A 23,262-nucleotide genomic window follows, 5' to 3' on the forward strand; every position below is an offset into this window, starting at 1 on the left:
GGCGCAACTCCGCGTTCTTGCCCCGCGCGCTGGATACCCAGCCCGGCCGCTCGCCGCCACAGAAGCCGGGGATTCCGCCGGCCGCGCAGCGTTTTATGTGAATGAGTGCCGCCCGTGACGCGGCTGCCCATATAAGGCCAAATATGGGTGTTTCCCCGCCCCTCGGGCCGTGGCCACGCCTTGCCGGGGGCGGGGCAGCGGGGGCGAGGGACTCGCGGGGCGGGTGCCGGCATTAGAGCAAGAGGAAGTGGAAGGCGCCTCCTCGTTTTCTGCTCCGCGCTGCGCTGAGGGACTCACTCGCGCATCACCCGCGGCTGCCGGCCGTGTGTCGGGGCGCTTCGGGGCCACAGTGACCCCCGCGGTGCGGACCGAGGAGGAAGCGCCGTGGGAGGCGGGGCGGCGCCGCACGATCCGGCCTTCAGCTTCACGGACGTGGGCCGAGAACCTGCCCGCGCCGCGCTGAGCAGGGCCGAGGGAGCCGGCCAGGGCCGCAGAGGAGTCCGGAACGGATTCCTGTCGCTACTGAGGTCTGCGCGTGTAAGGGGAGGACGTGGGAGATTTGCCTCGAGGGATGGGGTATGGATGACTGGAGGGGTCGGGCGCGGGTTGGTCATCGCTGAGGCTGGGTGATGGATGGCCGAATTTGTTATATTGTTTTCTCCACTTTTCTGTATGTTTGAAATTTTTCATAATAAAGTGTCTGAAAGTAAAAACGGGGGTTGGGGGTCGGCGGTGAGAAAAGCCATTTAATCTCCCTAAATGGATTCTGCCCTCAAAGGATTGATGCTCTTTTCTCTGTCACTCTCCAATAATGATTAGAATAATAAGTTGTATTTTGAGGAGCTGTTTTCTGGTCCCAGGGAAACCCGTGGTGAACTCATCAGTAGCATCACCATGTATCCCACGATGGAGCTCAGTTCAGCCAACTGTTGTCCAGGTGGCTTCTGGATTTGGGGGATTATCTGTGGATTAAGTTTAATCTCAGGCTGTCTGCCCCCACCAGTCCCCAGGGGCTTCAGGCCTTCCACCCCTATTCCTGGGAAAGCAGACACAACTCACCCATTCAGCAAGCATTTATTGAGGGTCAGCTGTGTGCCAGGGCTCCGCTAGCTGTGGGGACACGTGGATGGAAACAGGTTTCTGCCCCCAAGCTCACTGTCAACCATTTTATTGTTAGCCTGGCTGAGACTGCTTGATGGAAAACAGTCTGCCCGCACTAGACAAGGGCTTGTTGACAACTGACATAAGGGAAGGAGGTTTTCAGAAGGAAGCAGAGATCAAATTCTGAAATCAAATGCAATTAAATCAGACACCAGAACAGCCGGCATTGCCTCTGGGTCACGGCTGCATTCACCAAAAGGCGCTGTCCCCGCCTTGCCAGTGGGGTCTTGGTGAAGACGTGATGCGGGGGCCTTCTTTCTGTTTGTGGTTATCTGTGCCAGTCTTCCCTGCTACCTGCTCTTCCTCCAGCACGTTCTGTTTCTGTTACCGGCTCTTTCCACCCCCGATATCTCAGCCCAGAGCCACACACGTACGTGGAGCACCCACGTGGGCCAGGCTTTGTTTTGGGGCTGGCGGCACCAACGTAAGACTTGTACTCAGCCCTAGTTGCCCTCAGCACAGAGGGGAGGAGAGGGGAGGGCCTGTAGTCCGTGGGGATGAGCGCCCAGCAGGGGTGTGGCAGGGTGGGGCGTGGGCTGGAGAAGGCCTCCCAGAGGAGATAAGGGCTGAGGCCAACTCCCAGGAATTAATTGTAAGCCAGACTGCGAAGCAGGAAGGGAGATTCCAGGCAGAGGAAGCTGCTTGAGGTAAAGAAAACAAAAAAACGCAAAACCCAGCATGGTGCGTACTGGAGGTACCTGGGAGACTAAGGCCCTTCTGGTATTTGTTAGCAGATTAAGCAGGGTCAGGCAACAGAGGGCCTTGTGCTGTTTGACTCAGTTGGGTCTTAGTCTTTGGCCGGACAGTCCCTAGTGAGGGATCTTACTCAGTGACCAGATCCGGATAGCATTTGGGAACATCGCTCTGTGCGGGATGAGTGTTTTATTTGAGTGGGAGAGGAGTCCGGAGTCTGGGGGATGGATGGGGGGATTTCATGGGTAATCTGGACCTGAGCTGATATGGGCCTGCCAGAAAAGCAGCTATGGGGAGGCCATAAGAACGGGAGCACATTGAGGAAGTAAGACGCTGGGAGGGGTAAGATGGGGAGAGAAAACTGAAGACTAACACCAAGGATTTTTTTTTTTTTTTAAAGATATGTTCTCAGTATGTCGGCCAGGGTGGTCTCAAACTCCTGGCCTCAAGTAATCCTCCCACCTCAGCCTCCTAAAGTGCTGGGATTATAGACATGAGCCACCACACCCAACACCCAGTTAGCATTTTTCTTTTCTTTTTTCTTTCTTTTTTTTTTTTTTGAGAACAGAGTTTCACTCTTGTTGCCCAGGCTGGAGTGCAGTGGCACAGTCTCAGCTCACAGCAACCTCCACCTTCTGTGTTCAAGTGATTCTCCTGCCTTAGCCTCCTCAGTAGCTGGGATTACAGGTGCCTGCCACCACACCCAGCTAATTTTTTGTATTTTTAATAGAGACTGGGTTTCATCATGTTGGCCAGGCTGGTCTCGAACTTCTGATATCAGGTGATCCACCCACCTCAGCCTCCCAAAGTGCAGGGATTACAGGCATGAGCCACCACGCCGGGCCTCTCTGAATCCTTTCTTAAATTCATTTATTTCTCCGTCATTTCCTGAATTTCTGAATAATCACACCCCGTCTCAGAACTTTCACCAGTAAGAACTTGTACCAGTTCTTCTGACATTATTATATGTGCCTTCAGTATTACTTTTAATCATCTTTATGGTTTACTTGGCCATTAAGTCCTCCCAGACTTATTTGTGCCTTTCCGTGTGTAGAATGCAGCTTCACAGACCACCGGTAATTTTTTTCTTTCTTGCGTATCGTAATAGAGGAGTGACCTAATTGTTCACCCTTAGCAGCTCCATAAGGCATGTAACAGAGATGCAGATGTTTTACTGTACAAGTTTTAAAATCTCAATCTTAACTAAATTCTGAAATAAATTAGTGTTGATTAGTGTAGCTTAAATTAACATTTCCTATTTGCTTTTTCACAGACTGAAGGGGCTGGACTTGCTACCTGTATAGAATTGTGTGTAAAAGCTCTTCGCTTGGAGTCTACAGAAAATACTGAAGTGAAAATATCTATTTGCAAGACCATTTCATGTTTGTTGCCTGATGATCTGGAAGTAAAACGTGCTTGTCAACTGAGTGAATTTCTTATTGAGCCTACAGTAGATGCGTATTATGCTGTGGAAATGTTATATAATCAGCCAGACCAGAAATATGATGAAGAGAATCTTCCAATACCAAATTCTCTACGCTGTGAGCTGTTACTTGTATTGAAAACTCAGTGGCCCTTTGATCCAGAATTCTGGGATTGGAAAACCTTGAAACGACAATGCCTTGCATTAATGGGAGAAGAAGCATCCATTGTGTCTTCAATAGATGAACTAAATGACAGTGAAGTATATGAAAAAGTAGACTACCAAGAAGAGAGTAAAGAAACATCTATGAATGGACTTTCTGGTGGAGTTGGTGCTAATTCTGGCCTTCTTAAAGACATTGGTGATGAAAAGCAGAAGAAGAGAGAGATAAAACAGTTAAGAGAGAGGGGATTTATATCTGCTAGGTTTAGGAATTGGCAAGCCTACATGCAGTATTGTGTGTTGTGTGACAAAGAATTCCTTGGTCACAGAATAGTACGACATGCTCAGAAACATTACAAAGATGGAATTTATAGTTGCCCCATATGTGCAAAGAACTTTAATTCTAAAGAAACTTTTGTCCCTCATGTCACACTGCATGTTAAACAATCTAGTAAAGAGAGACTAGCAGCTATGAAACCATTAAGAAGATTGGGAAGGCCTCCAAAGATCACAACTGCCAATGAAAATCAGAAGACTAATACTGTGGCTAAACAAGAGCAGCGACCTATAAAAAAGAATAGTCTGTATTCAACAGATTTTATAGTGTTTAATGACAATGATGGTTCAGACGATGAGAATGATGACAAAGATAAATCCTATGAGCCAGAAGTGATTCCAGTCCAGAAACCAGTACCTGTTAATGAATTTAATTGCCCTGTAACTTTTTGTAAAAAGGGCTTTAAGTACTTTAAAAATTTAATTGCTCATGTAAAGGGGCATAAAGATAATGAAGATGCTAAGCGCTTTCTTGAAATGCAGAGCAAAAAAGTTATTTGCCAGTACTGTAGGCGGCATTTTGTGAGTGTTACTCATCTCAATGATCACTTACAGATGCACTGTGGCAGTAAACCATATATCTGTATACAGATGAAATGTAAAGCTGGTTTTAATAGTTATGCCGAGCTTTTAACCCACCGAAAGGAGCATCAAGTCTTTAGAGCAAAATGTATGTTTCCTAAATGTGGAAGAATTTTTTCGGAAGCTTATTTACTGTATGATCATGAAGCACAACATTATAATACGTACACTTGCAAGTTCACAGGTTGTGGTAAAGTTTATCGTTCTCAGGGTGAGCTGGAAAAGCATCTGGATGATCACAGTACTCCTGAAAAAGTGCTGTCTCCTGAAGCCCAACTTAATTCATCTGGAGGTTCCATTCAGCCTTCTGAAGTGAATCAGAACACAGCAGAGAATACTGAGAAAGAAAAATCTGTGCTTCCTTCAGAAAATAACATTGAAAACAGCTTACTAGCAGATAGAAGTGATGCTTGGGATAAAAGCAAAGCAGAATCAACTGTGACCAAACAAGACCAGATTTCTGCCTCTGAGCTCAGGCAAGTAAATGGACCATTGTCAAATGGTTTGGAAAACACTGCTACTACTACTCTGCTTCAATCCAGTGAAGTAGCTGTGTCCATTAAGGTGTCTCTCAATCAGGGGATTGAGGATAACTTTGGAAAGCAAGAAAACTCAACTGTGGAAGGCAATGGTGAATCTCTGGTCACAGACTTACATACACCAGTTGAAGATACTTGTAATGATTTATGTCATCCAGGTTTCCAGGAGAGAAAAGAACAAGATTGCTTTAATGAAGCCCAGGTTACTCAGAATTCTTTAATAAATTCAGAAACTCTCAAAATAGGTGACCTTACCCCACAAAACTTAGAAAGACAAGTGAACAACTTGATGACCTTTTCTGTGCAAAATCAGGCAGGATTTCAAAACAATTTACCAACTTCCAAATTTGAATGTGGAGATAATGTTAAAACATCATCCAATCTTTATAATTTACCTCTTAAGACATTAGAAAGTATTGCATTTGTTCCGCCACAGCCCAATCTAAGTAATTCATTAGGAACCCCATCAGTGCCTCCAAAAGCTCCAGTTCAGAAATTCAGCTGCCAGGTCGAGGGATGCACTCGAACCTATAACTCTTCACAGAGTATTGGGAAACACATGAAGACAGCACACCCTGACCAATATGCTGCATTTAAAATGCAGCGCAAAAATAAAAAAGGTCAGAAAGCTAACAACTTAAATACACCAAATAATGGAAAATTTGTTTATTTTTTGCCATCACCGGTGAACAGCTCAAATAATGCATTTTTTACATCACAGACCAAAGCCAATGGGAATCCTACTTGTTCGGCCCAGTTGCAGCATGTCTCGCCTCCCATTTTTCCAGCTCATTTAGCAAGTGTGTCAACTCCATTGTTGTCCTCAATGGAAAGTGTCATAAATCCAAATATAACTTCTCAGGATAAAAATGAACAAGGTGGTATGTTATGTTCCCAAATGGAAAATTTACCTAATACTGCCTTGCCAGCACAAATGGAAGATCTAACCAAAACAGTTCTGCCTTTGAATATTGACAGTGGCTCAGATCCTTTCCTTCCTTTACCTGCAGAAAGTAGTTCAATGTCTCTCTTCCCTTCACCAGCAGATAGTGGGACTAATTCTGTTTTTTCCCAACTGGAAAATAATACAAATCATTATTCCTCACAGATGGAAGGAAATACTAATTCCTCCTTTCTAAAGGGGGGTAATGGTGAAAATGCAGTTTTTCCTTCACAAGTGAATGTTGCAGATAACTTCAGTAGCACCAATGACCAACAGTCTGCACCTGAAAAAGTTAAAAAAGACCGTGGGCGGGGCCCAAATGGGAAAGAAAGAAAACCTAAGCACAACAAAAGGGCTAAATGGCCTGCAATTATCAGAGATGGGAAATTTATCTGTAGCAGGTGTTACAGGGCTTTTACTAATCCCAGATCACTGGGTGGGCACTTATCCAAGCGATCTTACTGTAAACCACTGGATGGAGCCGAAATTGCTCAAGAACTTCTACAGAGTAATGGACAGCCTTCTCTTCTTGCCAGCATGATTCTTTCCACAAATGCAGTAAATTTGCAGCAGCCACAACAATCTACCTTCAATCCAGAAGCATGTTTTAAAGATCCATCATTTCTACAGCTTCTTGCTGCTGAAAATCGCTCGCCAACATTTTTACCAAATACATTTCCTCGACCTGGCGTGACTAACTTTAATACCAGTGTCAGTCAAGAAGGTAGTGAAATTATTAAACAGGCTTTGGAAACTGCTGGCATTCCCAGTACATTTGAGGGTGCCGAGATGCTTTCTCATGTTTCAACAGGTTGTGTCTCTGATACACCACAAGTAAATGCAACAGTGATTCCAAATCCAACTGTACCACCCCTGTTGCAAACTGTATGCCATCCAAACACCTTGCTGACCAACCAGAATAGGACATCAAACTCTAAAACTTCCTCCATTGAGGAATGTAGCAGCTTGCCTGTTTTTCCAACGAATGACTTACTACTGAAGACTGTTGAAAATGGTTTGTGCTCTAGTTCATTTCCTAATTCTGGTGGGCCATCACAAAATTTTACCAGTAACAGTTCTCGTGTTTCTGTTATAAGTGGTCCTCAGAACACAAGACCCAGTCATTTAAATAAAAAGGGAAACAGTGCTTCTAAGAGAAGAAAGAAAGTTGCTCCTCCACTAATTGCACCTAATTCTTCCCAAAACTTGGTAACAAGTGACTTAACAACAATGGGACTCATAGCAAAGAGTGTTGAAATCCCAGCTACTAACCTTCACTCAAATGTAATTCCAGGTTGTGAACCTCAGAGTTTGGTGGAAAATCTAACACAGAAATTAAATAATGTTAACAATCAGTTATTTATGACTGATGTAAAAGAGAATTTTAAAACCAGTATTGAGTCCCATACAGTGTTAGCCCCTTTAACATTAAAAACTGAAAATGGTGATTCCCAAATGATGGCTTTGAATTCATGCACAACTTCAATAAATTCTGATTTGCAGATTTCTGAAGACAATGTTATACAAAACTTTGAGAAGACTCTTGAAATTATTAAAACTGCTATGAATTCTCAAATACTTGAGGTAAAAAGTGGATCTCAGGGTGCTGGTGAAACATCACAAAATGCTCAAATAAATTATAACATTCAGCTTCCTTCAGTAAACACTGTGCAAAATAACAAATTACCCGATTCTTCTCAGTTTTCGTCCTTTGTAAGTGTCATGCCAACAAAAAGTAACATTCCTCAGTCTGAAGTATCACATAAGGAGGATCAAATACAGGAAATTTTAGAAGGCTTACAGAAACTAAAATTAGAAAATGACCTGTCCCCTCCAGCATCCCAGTGTGTACTGATAAATACATCAGTGACACTGACTCCCACGCCTATTAAATCAACTGCAGATGTCACAGTTGTTCAGCCAGTTTCTGAAATGATAAACATTCAATTTAATGACAAAGTTAATAAACCCTTTGTGTGTCAAAACCAAGGCTGTAACTACAGTGCTATGACAAAGGATGCACTATTTAAGCACTATGGTAAAATTCATCAGTACACTCCAGAAATGATTCTTGAAATTAAGAAGAATCAATTGAAATTTGCTCCCTTTAAATGTGTAGTACCTACATGTACAAAAACATTTACTAGAAATTCTAACCTCCGGGCACACTGTCAATTGGTGCATCATTTTACAACTGAAGAAATGGTAAAGTTAAAAATTAAAAGGCCTTATGGAAGAAAATCTCAGAGTGAAAATTTGTCGGCCCCACGAAGTACACAAGTGAAAAAACAGCTAGCTATGACAGAGGAAAATAAAAAGGAATCTCAGCCTGTTTTAGAATTGAGAGCAGAGACCCAAACTACCCACAGTAATGTAGCAGTGATCCCAGAAAAACAACTTGTAGAAAAAAAAAGCCCTGACAAAACAGAAAGTTCTTTACAAGTGATTACAGTTACTTCAGAACAATGTAATACAAATGCACTCACAAACATACAAACCAAAGGACGGAAAATTAGGAGGCATAAAAAAGAAAAGGAGGAGAAAAAACGAAAGAAGCCAGTTTCCCAATCCCTTGAGTTTCCAACAAGATACAGTCCTTACAGACCTTATCGATGTGTTCACCAGGGATGCTTTGCTGCCTTTACGATACAGCAAAACTTGATTCTCCATTACCAGGCTGTACACAAATCAGATCTACCTGCATTTTCAGCAGAGGTCGAAGAGGAAAGTGAAGCTGGCAAAGAAAGTGAAGAAACTGAAACTAAACAAACTTTGAAAGAATTTCGATGTCAGGTAAGTGACTGTTCTCGAATTTTCCAAGCAATTACTGGCCTAATACAACACTATATGAAACTTCATGAAATGACTCCTGAAGAAATTGAAAGTATGACTGCTTCAGTGGATGTTGGGAAATTTCCGTGTGACCAGTTAGAGTGTAAATCTTCATTTACTACATATTTGAACTATGTTGTTCATCTAGAGGCAGACCATGGAATTGGACTAAGAGCAAGTAAAACTGAAGAAGATGGTGTATACAAATGTGATTGTGAAGGCTGTGACCGTATATATGCAACCCGGTCAAATCTCCTCCGACACATTTTTAATAAGCATAATGACAAACATAAGGCTCATTTGATTCGCCCAAGAAGATTAACACCTGGGCAGGAAAATATGTCAAGCAAAGCAAACCAGGAAAAATCAAAGTCTAAACATCGGGGGATGAAACACAGCAGATGTGGAAAGGAAGGAATAAAAATGCCCAAGACCAAACGAAAGAAAAAAAATAATTTAGAAAACAAGAATGCAAAGATTGTGCAGATTGAAGAAAATAAGCCTTATTCTCTGAAACGTGGGAAGCATGTATATTCTATAAAGGCTAGAAATGATGCCCTGTCAGAGTGTACAAGCAGATTTGTAACCCAGTATCCATGTATGATAAAGGGATGTACTTCGGTTGTTACAAGTGAAAGCAATATAATTAGACATTATAAGTGCCATAAATTATCTAAGGCATTTACATCACAACACCGAAATCTTCTTATTGTATTCAAACGATGTTGCAACTCACAAGTAAAGGAAACGTCTGAGCAAGAAGGTGCTAAGAATGATGTGAAAGATTCTGACACGTGTGTATCAGAGAGCAATGATAATTCAAGAGCAACAGCTACAGTTTCACGAAAGGAAGTTGAAAAAAATGAAAAAGATGAAATGGATGAACTAACAGAATTGTTTATTACAAAATTAATAAATGAAGATAGCACAAGTGTAGAGACCCAGGCTATTACTTCTTCAAATGTGAGTAACGATTTTCAGGAAGATAACCCCTGCCAGTCAGAAAGACAAAAAGTAAGTAATTTGAAGAGAGTTAATAAAGAAAAAAATGTCTCACAAAGTAAAAAGAGGAAAGTTGAAAAAGCTGAACCAGCATCGGCAGCTGAGTTAAGTAGCGTGCGTAAAGAAGAAGAAACTGCTGTTGCCATTCAAACCACTGAGGAGCATCCTGCATCTTTTGACTGGAGCTCTTTTAAGCCAATGGGATTTGAAGTATCATTTCTGAAGTTTCTTGAGGAGTCTGCAGTGAAGCAGAAGAAAAATATTGACCATCCAAATACTGGAAACAAAAAAGGATCCCATTCAAATTCAAGAAAAAATATTGATAAGACTGCTGTGACTAGTGGAAATCATGTATGTCCTTGTAAAGAAAGTGAAACGTTTGTACAGTTTGCCAATCCATCACAGCTTCAGTGCAGTGATAATGTAAAAATTGTTTTAGACAAAAATCTTAAAGATTGCACTGAGCTTGTCTTAAAGCAGCTTCAGGAAATGAAACCTACCGTCAGTCTGAAAAAACTTGAAGTACATTCAAATGATCCAGATATGTCTGTTGTGAAAGATATCAGTATAGGTAAAGCCACAGGCAGAGGTCAGTACTGATAATAATTAATGTAGTATAATTATATCATTTACCATTTTATTTTAAATAGGAAGCCATCAAGCATGCTAGAATTGTGGAACTTTCATTATATTTTTTGTTGTTGTCATGAATTAACCTGACAAAAAAAACAAAACAACAACAAAAAAAACATGACATTGTCATGTAAAACTTTTTTTTTTATCCCTATGGGACTTGAGGAACAGAATCAGTACTTCAGTTATTGTAAATAGCTAAACCTCAAATTTCTATCACCCAATTGCCCTTTTCATGAACTAAACAATTATCTGTGTGATTGGTATGTTTCACCAGGTCACTGCTCATGTATAACAGTACTCTTTATTTGTAGATACCTTTTTTGTATATATTTATTATTGTAAATCATGTGCTGCCACCAGCAGTCTGTAAGTCTAAACTATTAAATGACACATTTATATTTGGAATTTTAATTTTTAACTAAGCGATCAAGTTTTTTAAATTGTTCTTTTATTGTTTTAAATTAAGAACTTTTTGAACTAAAACCAGAAACTCTGCCATAGTTCATTGATTTTTACATGAAACATTTATTTACAAGATGATATCAAGATTACTTTTCACAAAATAGGCACATTATATCAACACTTTGCTCTGCTTTGTAAATTTGCCATCCAGGATTTTGGGGTGGTATTTATGTGAAATTAAAGCAGATTCTTTAGCAGTTTCCTATAGCTACAGTTTTGGGGTTTTTTTCCTCATTGCTTCTAATTGGATATAGTTACTATGAGTCCATGAAATATAATGGAAATGTGAATAAAGAATTTATTACATTGAAGATTTTAAACATTTGGTATTAAAAAAAAATCCTTTGTGAATGTGATAGAAAACTAGTAGTGTGGAGCAGTGTAAATATTTGAGGTGGTGATTTGTGAAGTAGCCCAGTATTGCCTTAAATAAAATCACATTTCATTTCTTGTTTTATACATGTGATCTTATAAAGATTTTTTGTTTTGTTTTCCATTTTCTGAGATTTATAGATTGGTGTATAGCTTTAAACTGTATAAAGTTTTGTGGAAAGATTTTTTTAAACATTTTTATAAATCTTAAAATTGATATCATCAAAGTGAGCCCATCTTGTGTTTATAAAATACAAGAGTCCTTAACATTTATAATTACATAGATAAAACACTTTCTATAAGGAAGTTGGATGTTTTGATTTTACTGTTTATAGATGTTAGATTGTACAGATTTGTCTGTATTTCTCACCATATCTAATGATACTTTTTTCATTAGATTGGTCTTCAAGAGCAGTATTAGTTATAATTATTTTGGTTATTCAGTATATAGTTAGCTCTTACAGTTTAGCTTTATTCACCATATTTATACTGTGGATTCACAGCCAGAGGTAGAGGTTATTCCAGGAGAGTTGATGACCTTCATTTAAAGTCCAACTAAAATCAGTACTAGAAACAAAAGAAAACATCCTTGCAATATTTACTTTTGTTTCTGTTTGCCATAAATAGTAACATTGGTTTTTTAATTTTGTGTTTGTTATAAAACAGTTGCATTCACAATATTATTGGCCTGAGATATATTGATGATATTGTGATGGTATGAAAATGTGTACATTCCCTGTGCAACATCAGATTTGCAGGAAAAATGAAGCACTTACTGAAATCGCTGGTACTCTGAATAAATAAGCATGGTCAAGGAGTGAACTATTTTCTTTTGGAAATTTCTTTTTAATTTTTATTATTAAAGTATCATTTTATTTTTAGGGCCTTTTGGGTTTTATTGACTAGTTCATTTCACCTCTTTAAGACTTACTACCAATAAGCATAAAACTTGACACGTTAAAATCCCTACCCTTTGGTAAGCCCACTGTTATTTATTAAAATAAAAGTTATTTTATGGGTGATTAATACATGGGTTTTCTTTTTCCTAAATTAACAATAAATAACTGAGTAATTTTAATATTGAATTTTTGTTAACAACTGAATGTTTCCATACAGTTTTCTTAGAAGTTGACCTAGCTCTTAAAGGTGGGCACTTGACAAATCTACTCTATATAGCACAGTAGCAAGTAGGTTTATTTCTGATCATTGTAACTATGAGCCACTGTTAAGTGAAAATGCCAGTGTATTGGGGCTTTTCTTTTGCTCATTAGCTTAAGAAAATTTATAACTAGACATTTCTGTAATTGTTCTACATGTCATGGGGAAGGGTTTGCCAACATTTAATGAAATTTTTATATTCCTGGTAATGTATGCTAAAGGTAGTTATGAGAGAGTGGGCTTTTTAGCATGAAACAGAAAAATCAAATTATGGTAAAAAAGTAGATAATGAATTTATAGAACAGCTTGTTGGTAAATTTTGATATGGAATGTAATGTCTAAGTATTAAAAAAGAATCATAAAATTTATTTTTTTCATGGTATACTTTTCCCCACCTATTGTCTTGAGATATCTTCTGCAGCCTAAATTTGCTAAAATTTCATCACTAAAAAGTAGGAGTTTTTCCTCTTCTGAACCCCCAAAGTTTGCATATTACAGGTCAGAATTGTGTTATTCAAAATACATTGTCTTAAGTGAAATGTAACGGTTTTTGAAATTTTCAACAGTGTTAAATTTAACATACATATATTACTATTTTAAAGGGCTAGACAGATTTTTAAGGCAAGTTTTTATCAAGCAGTCACAGTGGCTATAGATAATAAGACGAAAGGACAATAATACAATACCTAGGGACATCAGAAAGAATGCCCTATTTTTCTGGAAAAGGAGGTAGGTAGATGTGAAAGTCTTTGTAAAAAATATGGGTTTTGAAAGATGAGTGAATGCTCATTGGTTCAGGGGGACAAGAGAATTTCAGGCTTGGAGGTAAAGCATAATTGCAGTATTGCCAGTGGGCCACTTGTTAAGATAGGAAGTTGAAGAACGTGAAGCTGAGGAGGCAGATGGGTGGCGGGATCAGGAATGTTCTTGTGTGCTGTATGAAGTCTTTATTTTCGTTTTTGAAAATTGTTATTGGATGCATGCAGACTGAACAATTTAATCAGTATCAATTTTAGATAATTGTCATGGTATAGTGGATAAATTGAGTAACTTGGAGATTACTTAGGGGAACCTAAAATAGTCCAGGAAAAAAATGGGAGCCAGAAGAAAGGCTAATGAAGTTGGGAAAGAGACTAATGGATAAGAGAAATACTAATAAGTAATGGCTAACGCAGCCTGTTTCAGCATGGTTATTATAGTGAGAGTATTGCTGTGATGAAGTTTTCTAAATTGTGTTCTGTAGTTTTTTCTCTGTCTCTTCTGTTTTCGGAGACAGAGTCGCGCTCTGTTGCCCAGGCTTGGTGCAGTGTGGCATGATCTCAGCTCACTGCAACCTCTGCCTCCCAGGTTCAAGTGATTCTCCTGCCTCAGCCTCCCCAGTAGCTGGGACTACAGATACATGCCACCACACCCAGCTAGTTTTGTAGTTTTGGCACAATCTCGGCTCAGTGCAACTTCCACCTCCCAGGTTCAAGTGATTCTCCTACCTCAGCCACCCAAGTGGGTGCACACCACCACACCCGGCTAATTTTTGTATTTTTAGTGGAGACGGTTTCACCATGTTGGCCAGGCTGGACTTGAACTCCTGACCTCAAGTGATCCACCCGCCTCCACCTCCCAAAGTGTGGATATCACAAGCATGAGCCACCATACCTGGCCTCTCTTAAAGAATTTAATGCGTGTTTGCATATTAAAGACAAAAGTTCTGTGAATATGTAAAAAGTTAAAAGTGGGAATTTTCCAGACTTAATTGACCGTGAGAACATTTTTCTTCTTTTAATGTTAATACTTAGTTATATCCCACTGAACTAGCATTCTAAAGAACACACTTTGAGAAATGCTGATCTCAAATAGCATTTATTCAACCAGAACTGATAATCAACATGTCTACACCAATTCAATTTGTATCAGCTGTTTGCAAATGGTGATTTTTCTGATTGTTCAATTTATATATCCCAATCGGTTGATTCCTTTGCTGTTTTGGTTGTTAATGTTTTCAGTATTTCCCGGTATTCAAGTAATATCCATTGAGTTTCAAGTAATTGTGATTAAACGGGTATTCAAGTAATAGTCATTGAATTTCAAGTAATTGTGATTAAACGTTGATTAAAATCCAGTTGTCATACTTGCCAGAAGCCCCTTATCCTTATCCTACTTCCTATTTCCCACTCTTCTCATTTCATTGGACACAGTAACTTTCCTTCCCCACTTCAAAGCCGATCTGAATGCTTATTCCTCTTAATTCTATGGCTGACTTCATATCCATCAGTTCACAGCTTAAATGTCACCTCATCGGAGGGACACCCGGATCATAAAGTTTCACATGCCCATTCTTTACAACAGATTTTTAAAAAATACTTTATATCTTCAACACTACCAGTCAATGAAGAAAATAATACCTGTGTTCTTCAATGACTTTGCCACAATGAAACCCCATATCACTTCCAAATCTTGAATTCAATTAATTTTTCTAGCCACAAACTTGTGGCTCACCTGCTCAAGATAGCTCCGCTAAAAAAATACTTCTACCTTTTACTACCACCTGCTGACTATTCATCAGCTCACTCCTGTCCTCAACTTGTTCAGCTTAGAAACTAGATCCCATTGTTACAAGCACTCCTTTGCAAATATCCTCAGACCATACACCTCTCCCTCTGTCATAACATTCTGTCTGCTCTTGAGCAGTAGAATGGAAGAAAATTATTCTGGGAGATAGGTTGGTAATCTCAAAACTTAAGTAGACTCAATGCTACCTGGCAGTTTTTCTGTAGTTTTCTGGTAACTTGCTTCCACAAGCTTAAATGACATACAGCCCTCATTTCATGATCATCTAACCACATTTTGCTGAGGAAAAAGAAGAATGACATGAACCTTTTCAACTTTTCACCACCAAATTAATAAACCTGCTTGTATTTGCACTCTTCTACTTAGCAAAAACCAGTTTCCTCTTCTGGATTCCATCCCCTGCTCCCCTCCCCCCCCAAATCTCCTTAAGAATTTTCTGTTGCTCTCTTGTTTGATCAATATTTCTTTTACTTGATCCTTTCCAACAGTTTATGAATAGACTATAGTAACTACTGTTCTTGAAAACGTAGGTGGGAGACAGTTTGTTTCATCCAACTATAACCCTATTTGGTCCCAGTTACAGCCAGTGTGACTTGTCTGCTCATACATGCTCCATTTCCTCACTTCTCACTTAACTGCCACTTTCTGTGTTCCCATAACTCTCCTAAAAATTTTTCTTGTCAGGATCACCACTGTCTTCCATGCTGCTGTATGTATTGCTTGTTTTTCTGCCCCCACTCACTACCTCAGGAGCATGCAGAAAGGTTGATGACTCCTTGAAATATTCTGTTGGTTTTCTCCTTACCTATTCTGGATGCTCCATTTCTGATTCCGTCCCTAGCTCCACTTCGAGTACCTGACCTCTGGGCCACTATTTCTCTCTACACTCTGCATTATTCTGTGGAGTTCAGTATCATCAATGTATCTATCCTACCCGTATTTATACCTCTGAAGACCAGAGTTTTCATAGTTCTCTGCTTGTATGTTCAACTGCCTACTTCATAGTTAAGTATATCATGTCCAAACCATTATGTCCTTCACCCTACTTTCAATCTGTTCCTCTCCCGACATTTCTTATCTTGATAAGGGAAGTCACTACCTGGTTTTCTGAAGCTAGGATTTTAGATGTTGACATCGTACTAATTCATGTTCTTTCTCTTTGTTTAGTCACAATTGTCATTTTTACCTTCTGATTTTTTTTTTTTTTTTTTTTTTTTTTTTTGAGACAGAGTCTTACTCTGTCACCAATCTGGAGTGCAGTGGCATGATCTTGACCCACTGCAACCTCTACCTCCCGGGTTCAAGCGATTCTTCTGCTTCAGCCTCCTGTATAGCTGGGACTACAGGTGCACACCACCACACCCAGCTAATTTTTGTATTTTTTAGTACAGATGGGGTTTCACCACTTTGGCCAGGATGGTCTTGATCTCCTGACTTCGTGATACACCCGCCTTAGCCTCCCAAAATGCTGGGATTACAGGCATGAGCCACCATACCCAGCCATCATTTCTACCTTGTAAGTAGGAAGGAACCTTTCTTGTCATCATAACTAATCCAAATCACCATCATACTTTGCCTAAATTGCTCTAACAGCCTCCCTACTGGCTTGCTTCCAGAATATTCCCCACCAAGCAGATAGATTGGTTTTGTTTTGTTTGTTTGTTTTTTCCAAGTAATTTCAAAGGGAGGAAAACTCATGATTTTCCCACAGCACTTTGAATAAAATATGTTTATTTTTTACTAAGTTCTATAAAGGAATAAGACAGGGTATTCTAAGGATATATAGGTGAGAATATGATACTATATACTCTGGTGAGGGAAAGCAATAAAGACTTACCTATAAAAGTAAAAATTAGCCAGGCACAGTGGCTCATGCCTGTAATCCCAGCACTTGGGGAGGCTGAGGCAGGCAGATCGCCCGAAGTCAGGAGTTCAAAACCAGCCTGACCAATGTGGTGAAACCCCGACTCTACTAAAAATGCAGAAATTAGCTGGACGTGTTGGCAGGCGCCTGTAATTCCAGCTACTCGGGAGGCTGAGGTAGGAGAATTGCTTGAACCCAGGAGACGGAGGTTGCAGTGAGCCGAGATCATGCCTCTGCACTGCAGCCTGGGCAACACAGCAAGACTTTGTCTCAAAAAAATAAATAAAAATTGGGGGGGAAGGCAGTGGAAACTCGGGCTGAGGGAAAAACGTGTAAAAAGCTCTGATAAGAATAGCTTTTGGGGAAATGATAGAAAGTTGCTAAGGATAAATTTAAAGTGAAAGAAGATAAGCAAGGGCCAGATCACTTAGTGTCTTAGACCTAATTGTTTGTATTGGACTTTATCCTAAGTAATGAGTTCACATTTGGTTTTTAAGTGGAGGAGTGAGATTTCTTATACTTGGAGTTTTAAAAGTTTACTCTGGAGGGGAAGCATTCCAATGGGGAATTGAAGAAGACTGGTTAGGAAGCCTGTCCAGGTCATCCAGGAAAGAAGATACCGGCTTAAAGTAGATTGGTGTTGGCAGAGAGGGAGAAAAGTTAATGGACTTGAGAGATCTAAAATATTGGACAGGACTTGACCATTAAGGATTATGGGAAAGGAGGGAGAGGAAAGAAATGTGAGGTTTTTCGTTTAAATAAATGGTTGAAGACATACCATTTCTTCATGTAGCTAAGATGAAGAGGAGCAGTTTTATGAATGGATAGTTGCTTAGGGAAAGAGAATATAGAAAAGGGCTGAATTCAGAAGAACTCGGTACTTAGAAGTAGATTAATAGCAAAAGAGGAGAATCATGGCAACAGTAGGTTGGAAGTATTTAAAGGAGGCATGTTCAGCTCTATTACATTCTGCCAATGTAAGAATTTAAAGTATCCTTTGAATTTAGTGGTAAGAAGATAACCAGTGACTTTGCAATTTCTCAGTTTTAGTGGAAGCCAGAAGAAGGTTGAGACTTATAGAAAGCAAGTTTAAACACCTATTTTTCGAAAGTTTGTGAAGGGGAAGGAAAGATGGACTGGTGGCTGAAAGATGTCGTGGAATTTAATCAAAGTTCTTAAAATGATGGACAAAATAGAATATATTGAAGTGCCGATGGAAAGGATTTGGTAGAGGTTACGATGTGAGGAATAGCATATCTTATAAAATTCGTAAGTTTCTGTCTTTAGTATTTGTGAATGTTGATGCTGTTTACCAAGCTAATAATAGAAGGAATTGGATTCGAAGAAAGGGAAATGTTGAGTTTGAGATTCCTGTAAGTCATCCATGCAGAGATGTATAGTGATCAGTTTTGTTTTGCTTTTAAGTTCAGAGGTACGTGTGCAGGTTTGTTACATAGGTAAACTTGTGTCATGGGGGTTTGTTTCACAGATTATTTAATAATCACCCAAATATTAAACCTAGTACCCATTAGTTATTATTACTGATCTGTTCCTCGTACCTTCCCCTTCAGCAGGCCACAGTGTCTGTTGTTCCCCTCTCCACTCCCCCCCCGCTCGTGTCCATGTGTTCTCATAATTTAGCTCCCGCTTATAAGTGAGAACATGCAGTATTTGGTTTTCTGTTCCTGTATTAATTTGCTAAGGCTCATGGCCTCCATCTCCATCTGTGTTCCTGTAAAGGACATGATCTCATTCTTTTTATGGCTGCATAATATTCCATGGTGTGTATGTACCACATATTCTTTATCCAGTCTGCCATTGGTGGGCATTTAGGTTGATTCCATGTCTTTGCTATTGTGAATAGTGCTGTAGTGAACATACACATGCATGTATCTTTATCATAGAATGATTTATACTCCTTTGGGTATATACCCAGTAATGGGATTGCTGGGTTGAATGGCATTTCTGTTTTTAGGTCTTTGAGGAATTGCCCCACTGTCTACCACAATGGTTGAACTAATTTACACTTCCATCAGCAGTGTATAAGTGTTCCTTTTTCTCAGCAACCTTGCCATCACCTATTATTTTTGACTTTTTGTAGCCATTCTGACTGGTGTGAGATGGTATTGCATTATGGTTTTGATTTTCATTTCTCTAATGGTCAGTGATACTGAACTTTTTTTCATAGGTTTGTTGGCTGCATGTATGTCTTTTGAAAACTCTTCATATCCTTTGCCCACTTTTTTTAGGAGTTTTTTTTTCTTGTAAATTTGCTTAAGTTCCTTATAGATGCTGGACATTAGACCTTTGTCAGATGCAAAGTTTTTAAGAATTTTCTCCCCTTTTGTAGGTTGTCTGTTACCCTGTTGATAGTTTCCTTTGCAGTGCAGAAGCTCTTTAATTAGATCCCATTTGTCAATTTTTGCTTTTGTTGCAATTGCTTTTGGAGTCTTTGTTACAAAGTCTTTGCCCATGCCTATCTCCTGAATGATATTGTCTAAGTTGCCCTCCCAGAGTTTTCATAGTTTGGGGTTTGACATTTAAGTCTTTAATCCATCTTGAGTTAAGGAAGGGGTCCCATTTTAATCTTCTGCATGTGGCCATCCACTTATCCCAGCACCATTTATTGAATGGTGTCCTTCCCCCGTTGCTTGTTTTTGTCAGCTTTGTCAAAGATCACATAGTTTTGGTGTGTGCCCTTATTTCTGGGCTCTCTATTCTGTTCCATTGGTCTGTGTGCCTGTTTTTGTGCCAGGACCATGCTGTTTTGATTACTGTAGCCCTATTGTCTAGTTTGAAGTTGGGTCGCATGATGCCTCCAACTTTATTCTTTTTGCTTAGGATTGCTATGGCTATTTGGGCTCTTTTTTGTTTCCATATGAATTTTAAAACAGTTTTTTCAAGTACTGTGAAGAAAGTCATTGGTAGTTTAATAGGGATTACATTGAATCTATAAATTGCTTTGGGCAGTATGGCCATTTCAACAATGTTGATTCTTCTTATCCGTGAACATGGACTATTTTTCCATTTGTATCATCTCTGATTTCTTTCTTTTTTTTTCTTTTTTGAGATGGAGTTTCCCTCTTGTTGCCCATGCTGGAGTGCAATGGCGCAATCTCAGTTCACCACAACCTCCACCTCCCGGGTTCAAAGGATTCTCCTGTCTCAGCCTCCCGAGTAGCTGGGATTACAGGCATGCACCACCATGCCCAGCTAATTTTGTATTTTTAGTAGAGACAGGGTTTCTCCATGTTGGTCAGGCTGGTCTTGAACTCCCAACCTCAGGTGATCTGCTTGCCTTGGCCTCCCAAAGTGCTGAGATTACAGGTATGAGCCACCGCGCCCAGCCCAGTCATCTCTTTGGGCAATCATTTCTTTGGGCAGTGTTTTGTAGTTCTCTTTGTAGCGATCTTTCACCTCCCTGGTTAGCTGTATTTCTAGGTATTGTATTATTTTTGTGGCAGTTGTGAATGGGATTGTGTCCTGATTTGGCTTTCAGCTTGTTGATGTATAGGAACGCTAGTGACTCTTCTACATTGATTTTGTATACTGAGAGTATGTTGAAGTTGTTTATCAGCTTAAGGAGCTTTTGGGCCCAGACTGTGGAGTTTTCTAGATATCGGATCATATCTGCAAACAGGAATAGTTTGACTTCCTCTCTTCCTATTTGGATGCCCTTTCTTTCTTTCTCTTGCCTGATTGCTCTGGCTAGGACTTCTAATACTATGTTGAACAGGAGTGGTGAGAGAGGAGGTCCTTGTCTTGTGCCAGTTTTCAAGTGGAATGCTTCCGGCCTTTGACCAATGAGTATGATGTTGGGTTTATCATAGATGGCTCTTATTATTTTGTGGTATGTTCCTTCAATGCCTAGTTTATTGAGAGTTTTTTAACATGAAAGTGGTGTTAAATTTTATCGAACGCATTTTCTGCATCTGTTGAGATAATCATGTGGGTTTTGCCTTTAGTTCTGTTTATGTGATCAGTCACATTTTTGGTTTTCAAATGTTGAAGCAACCTTACATCCCAGGGCTAAAGCTTAATTAGTGATCAGTACTTTATGTGAGACTCTGAAACTACAGTTCTGGATTTTAAATTTCTTGAGGGCAAGTGGCCTGTCTTATCTCCAAAGCGTTTAGCTCAGGATCTGGGGTATAGTTAGCATTTATTACATTTTACTGGAACTGAGGGAAGAAGCAAAATCAGTCTTTAAATCTAATGTACAAGTCTGAGAGTTAGCCATTTTTAACCTTAGTTTGAGGAAAAAGATAGCATGCCCAGAAAGCACGTGGGAAAATACAGCCAAGGCGAAAATCTTGAGGAACACCAACAGTTAGTATGCACAAGAAACCAGCAAAGATGACTTGGGAAGGAAGAGTCCGGTGAGAACTAGGAAGGGGGTGAGTGTACAGAGCATTATGGAAGCCAGAGGAAGGGGAATGATAAAGTGTCAATGGTCATGCCAAATGCCATTGAGAGATCAATTAAGAGTAAGATAAAGACTCTACCAGAATTAACTGTTGGTGGTCATTGATCTTTAGAGAAGTTTTAAATAATGCCAAATACTGTTTATTTTCTGGTTTAATTGAATGAGCTAACTAAGGAAGTAAAACCAGGTAGTTGTTACTTAGGTAGGTAGGTAAGTCGTGGATGGAACCTGGTCCCAAAAACACAGGTTAGGAGTATTAGCATTACAAAGTAGGAAGGATACCTCTTAGACTAAGTCTGTCAAGTAGAAATGTTGAGCTCTTTGTCAGGAAGAAAGAAACAACATTGCTGCTCAACAGCAAGCCTTAGGAAAGTAGAAAATGAAGGTTTGAATGGTGAAAATTTGAAACAAAAGATAGGAGGAAGAGCTGAGTAGGGGATATGAAAGGATTACTGATCAGCTAATATATGCTGTTTCTCACATTCAAGGCCCAGCTGATTTAGGAAAGCATAATATTTTAGTAGCACCCTCTGCATGATTACATGGTATATCTGATAGTGTTCCTCAGTTGGATGGAAGAGGGAAGTGGTTGTGTAGTCCTGGTAGAAGTAACATGTTGATGAATTGAGTCTGGATAGGGGAGGAAACAGCCAAGAGGACAGATGAAAAGGGAATGGTCAAGGAACTGGAGATCTTAATGGTGACAAAGAGGGTATAGTGGGAATAAGGCTAAAAATTAGGTATGAAAGACTGGGACATTGAAATTTATGATTTTAGGAGTAATATAGCTCACAGTGTCTGGAAATGGCCATACAAGTAGATTCCTGAATTCGATGTAGATTAACTTTGGTCCATTTTATTGGATGGACTATACGCAGAAGATGCCCTGAGTAGAAACCAGTGTGAGAAGTACTGAAGTCCTAAATTTGCTTCAGCAGGGCTAGGCCTGATGGATCATCCCTGTAATTCCAATGACTTAGGAGGCTGAGGTGGGAGAATTACTTGAGCCCAGGGGTTCAGGCCTGCAGTGGGTTGTGATCACACCACTGCAGTCCAGGGTAGGTGGCAGAATGAGACCCTGTCTCAAAAAATAAAAATAAAATAATTGATTAAGAGCATACCTACAGGCTGTGTGGTACAGGTAAGGAGTTTGGGAAAGCAGCTTCTTGAGAGTATCATCTTGGGAGATCCAGGTTCAGTTAAGATGAAATTGCAGTATGTAAGTCTGTGAAGCAGTAAAGAACAAGAGTTCTAGAGAGGATAGAGGGAACCCTAGGGAGCATAATGAACAATGTTGGCAGGCATATTTGGAGGAAGTCAGAGAAGAATAATTGGAATAGTAGGAATGGGAGGATAGGTAACAAAGATTGTGGGTATTTGTGACCAAAAGACAAACTTTATAATTATTCAAGTCCAGGGAATCTGGCTTGCCTAGACCCTGTGCGTCGGATCTGCTAGTGATAGTTAACATTTGTTGACTGCTACTATTTGCTAGGCACTGCACTGAGAACTTTTCTCGTATTTCTGCTTATTCTTATACCAACTCTTAGACTTAAGTGCTGTTATCCTATTTTAAGATGAGGAAATTGAGTAATATGAGGAAAGGCTACAGGTCGTACCTAAGGGTTATACAGATGGTATGTGGCAGAGCTGAGAGTTGAAACCAGGCAAACAGTCCAGAGCTTAGCCAAATGAGATAATAGGTTGCTCAGTATTTTTAGCTGTGAGGTTCCATAAAAATTATCCTAGTATCAGAAAAGAATTATCTCTAGGTGATTAGGAAGCAGTGTCAGGAGCTGATTAATAAGTGATTTTTCTTAAGACCCACAGTTTTATATATATATATAGAGAGAGATTATTTGAAAACTTCAAAACTATCCTTAGTAACAACGTAGTTACTAATATATATGTGTGCATGTGCATGTATATATGTATACCTATTCACCTTCGCTTATGGTTTAGTTAACATTGGTTCCAAAGATAAAAAAGAATAAACTTCTGGCGCCATGAAGGAGGTAACTGTGTTGATGAAGGTAGGGAGCATAAAACAAAGGGCTGCACTACTGAAGATCTGCACTGCAGTGTGTACTCTTAAACCAGAGAAGC

The 23,262-nt window shown here is 39.7% G+C and overlaps 1 protein-coding gene across 3 annotated transcripts in view; it reads left to right on the top strand.

Moving 5' to 3' along the window:
* The window catches only part of ZNF292 (zinc finger protein 292), a 107,101-nt gene extending 94,930 nt beyond the window's left edge, over positions 1-12,171 (top strand). For all 3 annotated transcript variants that reach the window (XM_011941885.1, XM_011941884.1, XM_011941887.1), the window contains one exon: positions 3,128-12,171. In XM_011941885.1, coding sequence (XP_011797275.1) covers positions 3,128-10,273 — 7,146 coding nt within the window. In that variant the 3' untranslated portion in view covers positions 10,274-12,171. The remainder of the gene's footprint in view (positions 1-3,127) is intronic.
* Positions 12,172-23,262: the final 11,091 nt, after the last annotated feature.

Source organism: Colobus angolensis, unplaced genomic scaffold, assembly GCF_000951035.1.
Source record: "Colobus angolensis palliatus isolate OR3802 unplaced genomic scaffold, Cang.pa_1.0 Scaffold203, whole genome shotgun sequence".
NCBI classification, from domain to species: domain Eukaryota; kingdom Metazoa; phylum Chordata; class Mammalia; order Primates; family Cercopithecidae; genus Colobus; species Colobus angolensis.